Here is a 12,528-nt window from a genome sequence, read left to right on the forward strand (position 1 = left end):
CCTACATTCCCCTGGGTCCTAAGCCCCTCCATGTACAGCTTCTTATCACCCTATATGTACCAACATACATTTATGTATGACGGTATATGAAAAATTCATATCGTACAGGAAATTAAAACCGGTTGAACCCTACTTCTAACCCATCTCCACCCACTGTTCAGTTCCCGTTCACATCTCCACGTTCCACCACTTGAAGTCGAATGCTTCCCTGCGGACGTTGGAGCCACAGTGCACCTCTCCGAGCAGTTTGTGGTAGGAGGCGAAGTCGTCGACGAACGTGCAGCTGAGGCCCAGGCCCTCCATCAAGGAGCACATCTCGGCCTCCAGGGCGCAGCGCCCATTCACCTTGGGCCCAAAGGGCTTCGGGATGCCCAGGTTTCTCCCCAAGACAATCATGTTCACCTGTAAAAACGGATGTGACGCATCATGAAACTCCCAAATTTACTTACTGGAGTGCTTTGATGCCTCTCAAATTGGAAACGGCCGTTGGAAAATGATCTCAGTAAAGCATTACGCCAGAACACACCATGTCAGGGTAGTAAGCCACCGCTCTGTACTCGGTCTCCTCATTCTGCACCACTAACTTGAAGAGGATAGGCAGGTCGATGATGTCCTCGTCGTCCAGGCCCAGCTCTCTCTTCAGCACATCTCTGTTCCAGTCGACGCAGCTCTGTGAGAGAGCATATCAATATCATATCGATATCCTGATACCAGACCAGATATCATCTTAGTTTTTGGATATCGTAATATGGCATAGGTGTTTTATTATATCTACATTACTGATGATTATTTATCAAGATATTGCATAAAAGCACCAACGGTCAACCCTACAAGATCGATATTGAGGTATTTGGTCTCAAAGTGCTTTACAGAAAACAAGCAGTAAAAACAGAACAAACAGTCAAATGTAACAGTATGCCGTGCTCTAGTTAATCATTGCTCAGGCTACTTTTGCTGCAAACAAAAAGTAAACTGCGGCCAAATGTATGTGGACGCGCCTGCTTATTAGTAGGTTCAGCTGCTACAGTCACACCCATTGCTGAAAGGCACTCATGCAGGAAAACATGAGTCACACTGAAGTGTTCAGTAGCTTTCAACGTGGCTCTTTGTCACAGGATGCTTTCCAGGATGTCTTACCTGCTAGATTTGCCGGGTTAAATTATGCGTCCTTTTACAGTGAAGTGCAAACATCTAGGAGAGAAAACGAGCTCATAGAACAGGGCCGTCGAGTGCTGGAGCACGTGGCGTGTAAAAGAAAACAAACTGCCTCTGGAGAACACGTCAGCGTAAGAGCCGTTTGTCAGGAGCTTCAATACAAGTGGCAAAGCAGCCAGGTGAATGAACCTTCACATAGAGCAGAGGCTGCTATAGCAGCATATCAACGGCCATAGTTATGGAATGAGATATTCCACAGTAAGGTACAAGTGTTACGTCTGGCTGTCCACATACTTTTTACCATAATGTGCAGATAACAGTCATAGACTATAAAAAGTGGAGGTATTCACGGTTTGTGGACGGACGTTTTGAAGCCTCAAGTTTGGCATTTTTTTGTCGCCATCTTGGTTTTTTACAACAAGACAAGAGAGGGTGGAGCTAAGTACAACCAGACGCTGAACAAGAAATTTGAATTATTTGGTAGTGTTGGGATCTGACTATATGGCTTCGACATGTGCTGTGGAACAAAGAGTCAGGCCTTCCCTTTTGCAAGCAAAGGTTTCATCCTGATTGTAGTTTGAGTACCAAACCCCAACTCTGAAGAAATTCACATTAGGGTGTGAGTTTCCTCCCCCCAAAAAAACTGTGTTCCTGAAGTCACCTGAAAGCAGCGCTGCAATCTAATTGGCCGAGAGCCAAGACACCCCAGGACCCCTGTGGTTCAGCCACTGTTCTACAAAACTACCTGCAACCCCCACCTCAATGCTTTTTCCCTTCGACCTCCGTCGAGCTAGGGAGCACACCAACGTTGTTTCCCTTTTCAACCAAATCCTAGGTCTAACAGTTTATATTCGCTGGCCGAATTCACCAAACTGTCTATTTTATCTTTGTTCGTATCCACGAAGCGAACCCTTTTATTCCTGCAGAAGTGAAGAAGCAAGACTTCTTCAGAAAGAGAGAGAGAGAACTTCCACTCTCCACCAAGCGCCTCGTTTGCTCGGACATAAGGACGCGAAAATCCCTTATCCAGACGACAGCGATTCTCTCCTACTGAGAGAACACCTCCCGCGGCCCGCAGCCGCGCTGCCTGGGCCCAACGAAGCTCAGAAGAACCCCTCAGGAGAACCCCCCCCCCCCTCAATCACCACGATTGCATCGTACCGTAAGGCGAAATAGAGTCTGGGCAGAGTTAGAGAGTTAATTTGTGTTTATTTTATCTTGTTTGTGTGCTTAAAGTACTGTTCATTTTTATAACGTGGTATATGCTTTATGATCACCGACACTGGCGATCCCTGAAATTGCTAGTGTTGTGTAGAAGTTAGCGTGTATTCCATGCTACCGTGATTCGTGTCGAGACAGCCGCAGTGAGGTCGAAGTTGCTTCTCATCGGTTCAGGAGGTCAGAACCGCCGGCTGAGACAAAGAGTCGCGGTTCTTGCTCCCCTGGCTGAGAGAGCAATCTTCCGTACTCCCACGCGGCGCAGAGGATCTTAATCTTTTGTTTCATTTCATTTTGTTTTGTTCCTTTCCCTCCTCTTTTACTAATCCACACACACACACACACACACACACACACACACACACACACACATATATAGCTTTGAGCTAATGTAGCTACGTGCTAAATGGCTACCGGCACGTATAGACGCCGGGTCTTCTGTTGGCTACCCGCCATTTTTGAGTCTCACGCATGAGAGACGTCACTACGTCCCAACTACGTCATACGTCGCTGAGCTGTTCCCTCACTCCTCCCCCTTACACACACACACACACACAGACACACTTCCCCCCCCTCTTTTCAATCGTCTGTTGATTTTAGATAACGTGCTCATGAATGTATAGTTGTTAGTTTAGATATTAGTTGACGAGATCATTAGTATTAGAATGTAATAAACTGTTATATTTTAAAGAGCAGCTGTCTGTGATTACTTTGTGCATGTGTATTGTGATAATAGCTGTATATGTGGTCTGTGCTCAAACTTAAACCTTCACTTTCACTCTGAATGTGTAATAGTACTCAGACTATTGACATTGTGAGTGAACACCAATTATGAGACTTAGTTTTATCGTTTGGTTATTGGTCCCTGTTCGCAGGGTGGTGCCCCGTTGTTATTATTAATAATCAATAATTGTTACTGACATTAATAATACTATTGATGTCAAGAATTTAGTTTCTTAGATGCTGATAACCCAAACACACTCCTTTACGTTCCCAACATAATGGTGCCCCCTTTTTGAGGCTATGTTATTCCCAACAGTAGCGACCTTTCAATCACAAGGTAGCCATGCTCTAAAGCGCTCCCTGCTTTACCGTCTATTTTATTGTAAATGGGACAATAATTTACTAAATGAACATCATGCTGTATTGAAGAAGACTTGAAACTAGAGATTGAGACCATACACTCATGTTTACAATGTTTACTGAGGGAATAAATCAAGAGAGAAGTAGAGTCATTTTCTCATAGACTTATATACATTCAGACAGGAGCTGCTGATCCTGTTCTACTCAGCCATCATCCAGTCTGTTCTCTGCTCCTCTATCACTGTGTGGTTTGGATCGGCCACCATACAGGACAGAAACAGACTACAACGGATTGACGGGTCTGCAGAGAGGATCATTGGTTCCAGTCTGCCCTCCATCCTGGACTTGTTCACCTCTAGATTCAGGAAACGGGCTGGAAAGATCACTGCAGACCCGTCACACCCTGGACACAAGCTGGTCCAACTCCTCCCCTCTGGTAGGCGCTACAGAGCTCTGTACGCCAAAACCACCAGACACAGGAACAGCTTCTTTCCACTGGCCGTCACTCTCATGAACAATAAATAAGTCATATTGCACTACCTCTGTTTGCACTATTGTATTTTTTTTTTTTTTTTTTATATATATATATATATATATATATATATATATATATTGTTTGGGATATATTTATACTTATATTGTATATAGCTGTTAAATGTCCTTGTTTTTCTTATATTTCTCTTGTTTATTGTATATATTTCATATGTGTGTATGTACGATGAGAGTAATGTGTAACCGGAGTCAAATTCCATGTATGCACACGCATACATGGCCAATAAATCCGATTCTGATTCTGATTCTGATTTTTGCATCCAGAGTTGCTGCCTCCTCATGGCCATTAGAAAGAATGCAATTTTAAGGAATTTCCGCATTGACTTCACTTTTCAGACCCGGAGGTTGCCTTCTGATTACAGGACATCTTCAGCAGGTAGCCAGATTTGCACAGTTTGAAAATGTCTTTTATCATCTTTTCTGGACTTGAGTCTAACCCCGCAATCCCACTCACCTGCACGTAGTTATTTTCAGCTTGGAGACCTCCATCATTAAGTATCTCATCCACTGTTACTGGTTCTTCATGTCCCAGACCTTTTGGGAAGTGTGTTACACAGTGTTAAGAATGATACCAGTTTGTTGATTGCTAAGATACACATTGTATTGTTGATTTTCTACAGATATTATTGTTAAAGATGGGAACTACCCTCAAACAGTTTGGCTTGTCCGTGTCCATCGTTGTGTAAGCCTCTGAATAGTTTGTAGCCTGCGTCTGGGCTTGCCAGCAGCAGCCGGAAGCCCTGTGTGCGCGGAAACACAAGAGACAAAGATAACACTGTCTGTCTCATTGTCCTCGGGGCTTATACGATCCCACAAAGAACACAACAGCATAGCCTAGCTAGCTGCTTCCTGCCTTCGAACTATTTAGATATTTCAGTTTAGCGGTTTCTGTTCAAAAGGGAATATTTACCTTTCTGTCAGGTGCAGGAACAAAAGTCATAAATTCATCTACGTGGCCGACATGGAGCCAGTCAGAGAACAAGGCAATGGGCTCCTGAACCTTCTGAGCCCACAAGAAGTCCTGAACTACTTTGGTCATGTTGCGTCCTTTAGTTGCCCTTTGAAGAAAGAAAGAAAGAAAGAAAGAAAGAAAGAAAGAGAGAGAGAGAGAGAGAGAGAGAGAAACGCAAGTGATGTTCACCAGTCTTCGGCAAAATGCTCTGTTTCCTGCGCTACCCCACAACGGCAGGAACTTATCCCTGGATCTGTTACAAACTCACGTGGGGAAGGCCACTCCAATGATGATTCTGCCCAGGGGGTAGTGTATTCCATTCACAGTGACGGGAGGACTAACCTCCAGATTACCGAATGAGTCCAGACTGCTCACGTCTTTCCTCTGGGCCGCCCTCGTCACATAGCCAAAGTCAGGTCCCTGAGGACATGGAGGTGGTTAAAGATCCCCTCCAGACGTGTTTCAAGACAACAGCTCAACATTTCAAACGTATAGCTGTTGGATGAGAAGATATCTCCTACTTGTTTTCAGTGTATGTCTGGAGGTTTCATCACACTTTGTGTAAGTTGCATTTTGAACCACAATTGGCCTCAAGAGTAGTTGTGATGTCACAAAATCCAACACGCATTTAATACTTTTCCCCTTCAGCAGATAAAACAGCCTTGTACTGTCAAAATCAGAGCTTTTCCATTTCAGAAAGCTTTTTGTATCTGCAAACAATGCATGAGAAATTTGAATCTCACCAGTAGCTCATCATATGGAAAATCCAGGAGTTCTCCATTTCGAGGGGAATCCAGAACAACAGGAAACCGGTGATGAGGAGAGTCGATGTAGCCAAATTCCACCTCATCCTGAAAGAAGAGTTTCTTTAATAACAACTTTACTGATGTTTTTTGTCTTTTCTATTTCAATATTTTATGTAACTTCGGGGTGAATGATTCGTTTTCTTTCCCATGATGCGGTTGATGTGAAATCCGCTGACATTGCCGCTGTTATTGCTGTGTTTTCCAACTCGACTTTTTTTTTTTTGGCTCGTCATTTTTCAAAGAAGCGCATTTTGACAGTTGTTGCTCTTTTTTCTCCAGGACGAGACACATTTTGGTTTTCTTACCTGCATCCAACGATCTCCTCTGTTCACATACTCGTGGCAAATCTTAAGCTTGTACCCGCTCTTTGCAACAAGGTTCTTCATGCTTTTCAGGAACTGGTAGTTATCGGACGTGCTGACAAGGTGACAATGGAAGAAGAAGCATTTGTTAGGAATTTTAAATATAATAGAATTTTGATTTGAATCTAAAAAAGGAAATCATGAATGACATGTGAAACTGCAAAGAGAAAACATGAATTGTAAGTCATTTATAAGCTTTATCCGCTTGTTTGGAGTTAAAATGAAGGGGAATGTGTAACACTGTAACATACAGTTGACTCATATATATCGTCCCCATCGTCTTTATTATTCATCAGTCTCCTCTTACCTGCAGACAAACACCTCGACAGGCCGGAGGGTGTTGGGTGTCATGATCCACGGTGCCACTCTGAGCACGACTGTGTCTGTGAAAATAGGCGTCTCAGGTAGACCCTGTCAAAACATGAGAGAGGCTGCAGAGTCCTGTTTGTAACGTCATTTGACAAAAAATCTCATCTAACATCACGAAACTGTGACCTAAAACTGATCTAACCTTTGTTTTTTTTGTTAAGTAAACAAATCCACTTCAATTCAATTCACAAAAATATGGCGAGTTCAGCTATGTTGTTGTTGGGTGTGAAAGTTGATTCTTGACCTTGGAAATAGCGGTTTGACCTGAAAAAAAATATTATTGTAAGTGGCCCTTGATTTAAGATTTTCTCGTCAAACTATGTTGTTTTATTAGAATCAACAGTTTGAGTTGAAGAGATAATTAAGCAGCATAAGGAACTCATGGCAGGAGATGAAATAAAGATGTGCAACACTGTGGTTGCCGTGCCGCAGGTCTTACCGTAGCGATGGGCTCTAACAGACTGAGGTTGATGCGGATGAGCCCACTGAAGTCTTGGTCAGGAAACCTGAGGCCCTCTACATAAAAGTTCATCTCTGCTGCTCCTCCGACGTAAGGCACTTCCTGGGACAGGACCTCACTGCTCAGCACCAGCGGATAGTCCTTCACAAAGTACTTGTAGAGGAGTTTCTCTGCTGAAGTAAGAACAGCAGAATCAAGGCTCGTTTACTTCATTAGAAAAAATATAACGCTTGTAAAAAAGGTTTAGAGATAACAGATTAAACCAGCACAGTGCCTCGACGAACCAGCTGAATTACGTCATCCGTTCGGGGGCTTTCTCACCCCTCTTCTTTACTCACGCAGTGTATTGTTCTTCGTTTGAGAGATTCTGGACCTGAAGACTCTGACACTCTCTGCGTCCCCCTGAGAGATGTGCATGGTGAGCTTGTAGCCCTCTGGCAGCTTGGCGGGGCCTCTGGTCCGCAGCACCATGACAGACATGTCCTTCAGATCTGTTCATCCACAAAGAGTCATTCAGTCCTACATACCCTTTTAAAAGCACAAGCCACAGATACATGACATCAATGTGCTTGAGACTTTTCTTTTATGCTTTTAACTCTGAACACTAAACATTCATCATTACTACTGGGAAGCACTCACCCACACATAAGGTGAAATAACACCTGGTTTTGCTATCAAATTTCAGCCGTACCGGTTTGTCTTCTGCAAAGTCATTTGAGAGGCTTACTTTATCAACTCCACCTTCTACACTCACACAGAGCTCTCTATGTTTGTAGTTTTATCAAACTTACTTACCCTATCAACACTTTAATCTGCTGACTTTGCGAAAGCAAACATGAGAGAACTTTTAATGCTGACAGTTGTGAAAAAGTTGATGAGTCAGAGGGAAGCAAGAGAGAAGTCAGTGGTGAATGAGGCTGTACTCTTTTACCTGACACCTTGGAGACGCTGTCCTGCTCACGATCTGGTTTCTTCCTGTAAGCCCACTCTGAGTCACAGTTGACCAATAGGATGGCTCCATGCCCATTAGGACCCCATTTCCAGGATCCCTAAAAAGTTTTCAACAAACCAGACACACATACATTTTTGGAGTTTGTTGGAAAATCTTTGTCTTCAGCGATGTTACTTGCACTTATCAAACTCATGAAATACGTGAGAATATTGAACCAATAATGCTTGTTTAAACAACACAATCATAGAAAGATCTGAAGTACACAGTAGGCACTTTAAAATGATTAAAATGCTGCGATGAGAATTACAACCCTATTCACTTTGTTACACTTTATTGTTTATCAGAAAGTGAAAAGAAGAGAAAATATCTCCTGCATTAGTTGTCAGACTTTGAGCTCACCTTATTAGCGTTGTTTTTCTCCACAACACCGTCTCTGTCAGCGTCCACATCCAGAGAGATCTCTGCGTGACAGACACAGTTTGTTTATCACGGAGTGCCTCTGCAGACATTGCAGATAGTAATAGTGCTATAGTAATAGTATCCAGCTATTGTTGTACTACAAGACTCACAATTTCTGTGTATTTGATGATTTTTTTTCTTCTTCTATTTTTGATGTGCATTTAAACACACCACTAATGCTCTGTTGATATTATGCTGACAAAAGAACAATTCAGAGTTACAAGGTTAAGTAAATAATTGGTTATGATAAAAAACAAAAGTGCATGTTGTTTTATTTTGCTTTAACTCACCAACAGCTGTCAGGTGCAGGACTGCTCTCCCCAAGACCTCTTTACTCTCCCCATAGTACCGGACAGACAGCTTATAAGAAGAAGGCACAAGTTATTTAGTTGTACAAAATGACATTTGACAATTGTGAAATCTTAAAGTCGCATGAATGAAAATTAGGAGCTGTACTATATTGTGAAGCAAAAAGCTCTTGAGCTCCGTTGAATGGGGAATGTCTCCCCTGGTTATTTGAAAAGTGATAAATCAATAAGCAAAAAAGCAAATGCTGCAAATGCTTCGAGGTAGGTGAGTTTGATATATTTCTAGTTAAAGTCTACTCTCAATCATAAAAAAAATCCTCCAACGACTTCAGACAAATTCAGTTTAGAAGCCGCATATTTTTGGTTTTGGTTTCAGGCTCTGAATCAAACTAATATTCAATATCTGAAAAGCAAATATTTAATACCATTTCCAGGACATCTTGACTGTCTACGTATTAACTTGAATCATGTTGCTGGGCGTGAATTTTGTCATTAATAAGCGGCTCATTTCCTGGAACTGTTACCTGAGCACATATGGAAATCAGAAAACTTGCACTTCTGTCCTCCTTTACCTTGCTATCGTTTTCATGTTGACTGGCACGGCTCATGCGGATGAGCAGTACTGAGTTTCCATTGAGAGGGATGGGAGAGAGGTGGGACGTCTGCTGAGGTGAGGGGCTGATGCTGTACTGAACACTGTAGGTGCACTTCACAGAGAAGAACCTGGAGCTGGGAGGGGCGCTCCTGAGAACAAGAGAATGTATGTATGTTTACACAAAGCAGGCAGAGACTGTATTAAACTTGCAGTGTGTCTGTGTGTGTTGGAGCAGATATTTGTTGATATATAAATGTGGGAGAGAATTGACGCATAGGGACAAGCCACAAGCTCAAATTGTGTGACTGGTAGAGAAGAAGTAGCAGCTGTAGTCATGGTAAAGTTAGTCTTTATTCTTTATTGCTTGGAAGACAGCAAAGTGATTTATAAACATACTGTTTTATTAAATGAGCAAATTAGGATGATGTGTGTTCACACAAAAACGTTTCTTCAGAATTTGTCTCATGCGAAGACATGCATTCTGCCTGAGGACACCTGACACACATACCACCAGATCTCAGGTTTTCCAAGTGTCAGTGGTGATTTATCAAACGGATATATCTTCGAAATGGCTGGTTTATCTGTTCAAGATAGTAGAAGGCGATTCAGAAATGGCAGTAAAGGTGGTCAGGAACGGTCATTTACGAACAAATTCGCTCTTCTCGCGATTTATAGATGAGGCCTATCGTGGACTGGGTTGCAATGAAAAAAGTATACGTCCTCAGAAACACAGTTGGGAAACACTGGTCTATTGCCGATGTCTAAATAAAAAATAGTCACATGCCCGTATCAGTTGCGGCAATTGTTCCTCCTGTCCACACTGGCTGTGAATATATCTCTTAATGTGACGAGGAACAAAATTCCCTTCTTGAGGCGTCGGCAGTCTGAGTTTGTCAAACCAAGTTATCTTCCAAAAACATTTTTAGTAAAACTATCCCTCCAACGCAGCTCAGCAAGAAAACACTGTCCCAAGAGTTACAAAAAGGGAATTTTGCACTAAAAACACTTGGTTTGACCAACTTGAACGATTACAGGCAACAACAGCTCCATTAACACCGAGTAAAGACACTTTTCACAGCAGCCAATTGGGACACGTCATTGCAGTTGTACAATGTGTTATTAATAGGAATAAGTTTGGCCCCGTTCCATTTAGGTTGGCATGGCTCACTGGAATGGCGGTGACAGATTAAATAGAATGGGACCATCATTTATTTATACTATTAAACCTGTCTTTACTCAAAGACTGCTGTGAAAGGGGCCTGTGGCTTCAAGATGAACCCATTCTTTATGATTTAAAAACAGGCTCACTTTACATGACAAGGCCTCTAGAATGGGTGTGCCAGTCTCCCACTCTGTCCAGTCTGTAATCAAGCCGGGCTCTGTTGTGTTGTGGAGGCTGGCATTTGGCAGAACGTATTGCCTACATTTCTTTGGGACAGCAAAGACTCTCCTGACAGCAACAATAGAGGACTGTTGACTGTCTCCTCTGTACAAAACTAAATGCTAAGGATCTGCATACAAATGACATCATCCCCACAGCTCTATTGATGTGGGTTAACAATGGGATTGTTATACACCCAGTTGCCAGTTTATTAGGAATTACCAAACACTAATGTAGACTAAACAATCCTGCTGTAAATTCCACCTTCCATGAAGTGATACTGTTCTGAAGAGGTGTTGATTTAACTGCATGATCATTTTGGTTGGTTTGCTGTTGAGTTGTATTACACTATACTAAGGGGTGCTTTTCATACTTAGTCCACCCTCATTGATATAAATATGGCAGAGTTGTTCACAGAACTGTAACTGTAGCTGCACAAATGATTATAAAGCTGACTCAACACCTCTCTAAAACTGTTTCAACAAAAACTGTACTGTAGCTGTATCATAACCTTCATGGAGGTAGGGTTTATGCAGGACTGTTTTAGATAGTTGTAGGCCAACTGTATGTCTCTTGAAATTGGGGATCTATTCTTTTTTTAAGTAGCCTACATCAATATATATATATATATATTTTTAAATAGCTCTGAATGCTATCTGTTTAACTGATTGCCTGTTGACCACTTCACAAATTAAAATAAGGAATGAGACACACTAGGCTGTGTAAATCGCAATAAGCCAGCATTAACAAAGGATACAATAAAATACTATTTCCAGGGGAAAACTCGAACATTTTCATAATAGAATAAATATGACATCTATCACTCTGTAAGTATAAACTCCCCAAAATGTCCGAACAATTTGCAGCGCGCACACAGTCCAGATGGATCTGTATGAGTCCTGCGGGAGACGACACGTTGAATAAGAGCCTACCTGTTCAGGTTCACGTTGAGTTCCGAGCCGACCACGCATACAACGCCTGTAGTTTGGTCATAATCTACACGGAGAGTCCGGGGGTGAATCATGACTGCCGTCCTCCCGCAGTGTGTGACACGCTCAGGCTGAACAGGCTGCTAACACTAAATGCCTTAAACCTGTTCCGTTACCAGGACGCGAGGACGCAGACCGGTCTGGACTTGCACAAAGTAGCAAGCGATGACAAAGGCTGCAGGTACCCGTAGGATTAGTCCTCTGTGTGCGCTGATTGGTCTACTGTCAACCCTACTCCACCCACCCCCGTCTCCTATCCCGTCACGTGCTGTCTCTTGTGTGTCTGTCTCTCTGTTTATTCACTCTATTTGTATTGGCGTGGTCTTTATATTGAATCACTTAGAGGGAATATTCACAGAAAGCCTACTGTTGGCACATTTATTAACAAGTAACTACAGCCGTAGTAACAATTGCTTCGTAGTATCTCATACCACTATTTGTTTTAATTGTAGCTGTGAACGCACGCATGCGCAGGAGTGAAGAGGCGCACAATATTGTTTTTTTCTGCAAAATTGAATTAGAGGCTAAACTCCTTCAACGTTTTTTCATGGAGATACTCAGGCACAACACATGGAGGTTAACAAACATTTCAGTACATATACAGTAATAATGATAGACAATCAACGTATACAACAACAAGGACACATAAGGGCTCTGCCTCCGTCCCATCCCGAATCATAACACGATGAACATAATCTGCATAACATCATGTCAAAGTAGTCAAATACTAAGTACCAATACAGCGATGTGAAAGTACCTTGTTACAAGACAAAAGTGAGCTACAGAAGTATTAGCAACACAATTGTATTAGAATTACCTTCCAAAAATGAAGGCTGCCCATAATAACTCAATTTACAGAAGGAAAATATCACATATGATTGTATATT

The 12,528-nt window shown here is 42.3% G+C and overlaps 1 protein-coding gene across 2 annotated transcripts; it reads right to left on the reverse strand.

Annotated features, from left to right (window-relative positions):
- Nucleotides 1-46: 46 nt before the first annotated feature.
- Nucleotides 47-11,867, reverse strand: padi2 (peptidyl arginine deiminase, type II). 2 transcript variants are annotated; one of them, XM_031871805.1, is made up of 16 exons: nucleotides 11,585-11,867; nucleotides 9,249-9,420; nucleotides 8,659-8,728; nucleotides 8,309-8,370; nucleotides 7,889-8,006; nucleotides 7,296-7,448; nucleotides 6,937-7,127; nucleotides 6,436-6,539; nucleotides 6,072-6,183; nucleotides 5,704-5,811; nucleotides 5,229-5,380; nucleotides 4,919-5,066; nucleotides 4,655-4,748; nucleotides 4,463-4,542; nucleotides 527-670; nucleotides 47-402 (listed from the first exon to the last, which is right to left on the reverse strand). In XM_031871805.1, the coding sequence occupies exons 1-16, from the start codon at nucleotides 11,674-11,676 to the stop codon at nucleotides 169-171; spliced, it is 2,034 nt and encodes a 677-aa protein (XP_031727665.1). In that variant the 5' UTR covers nucleotides 11,677-11,867; the 3' UTR covers nucleotides 47-168. The 2 variants fall into 2 exon arrangements, with proteins under 2 accessions (XP_031727665.1, XP_031727664.1); XM_031871804.1 differs by having other exon boundaries at nucleotides 6,937-7,130; nucleotides 11,585-11,866.
- Nucleotides 11,868-12,528: the final 661 nt, after the last annotated feature.

The sequence above is a fragment of the Anarrhichthys ocellatus genome, unplaced genomic scaffold (genome assembly GCF_004355925.1).
Source record: "Anarrhichthys ocellatus isolate YVR2014 unplaced genomic scaffold, GSC_Weel_1.0 scaffold60, whole genome shotgun sequence".
NCBI lineage: Eukaryota > Metazoa > Chordata > Actinopteri > Perciformes > Anarhichadidae > Anarrhichthys > Anarrhichthys ocellatus.

Bases quoted from the DNA above. Each gene is read 5' to 3' on its own strand.
- padi2 (XM_031871804.1), bottom strand. From the start codon at position 11,676: ATGATTCACCCCCGGACTCTCCGTGTAGATTATGACCAAACTACAGGC. The intron at 9,421-11,584 runs GTAGGCTCTTAT...TCTTGTTCTCAG, and splicing joins CTCAACGTGAACCTGAACAG to GAGCGCCCCTCCCAGCTCCA. The intron at 6,540-6,936 runs GTAAGACCTGCG...ATGTTTTGACAG, and splicing joins TGTTAGAGCCCATCGCTACG to GGTCTACCTGAGACGCCTAT.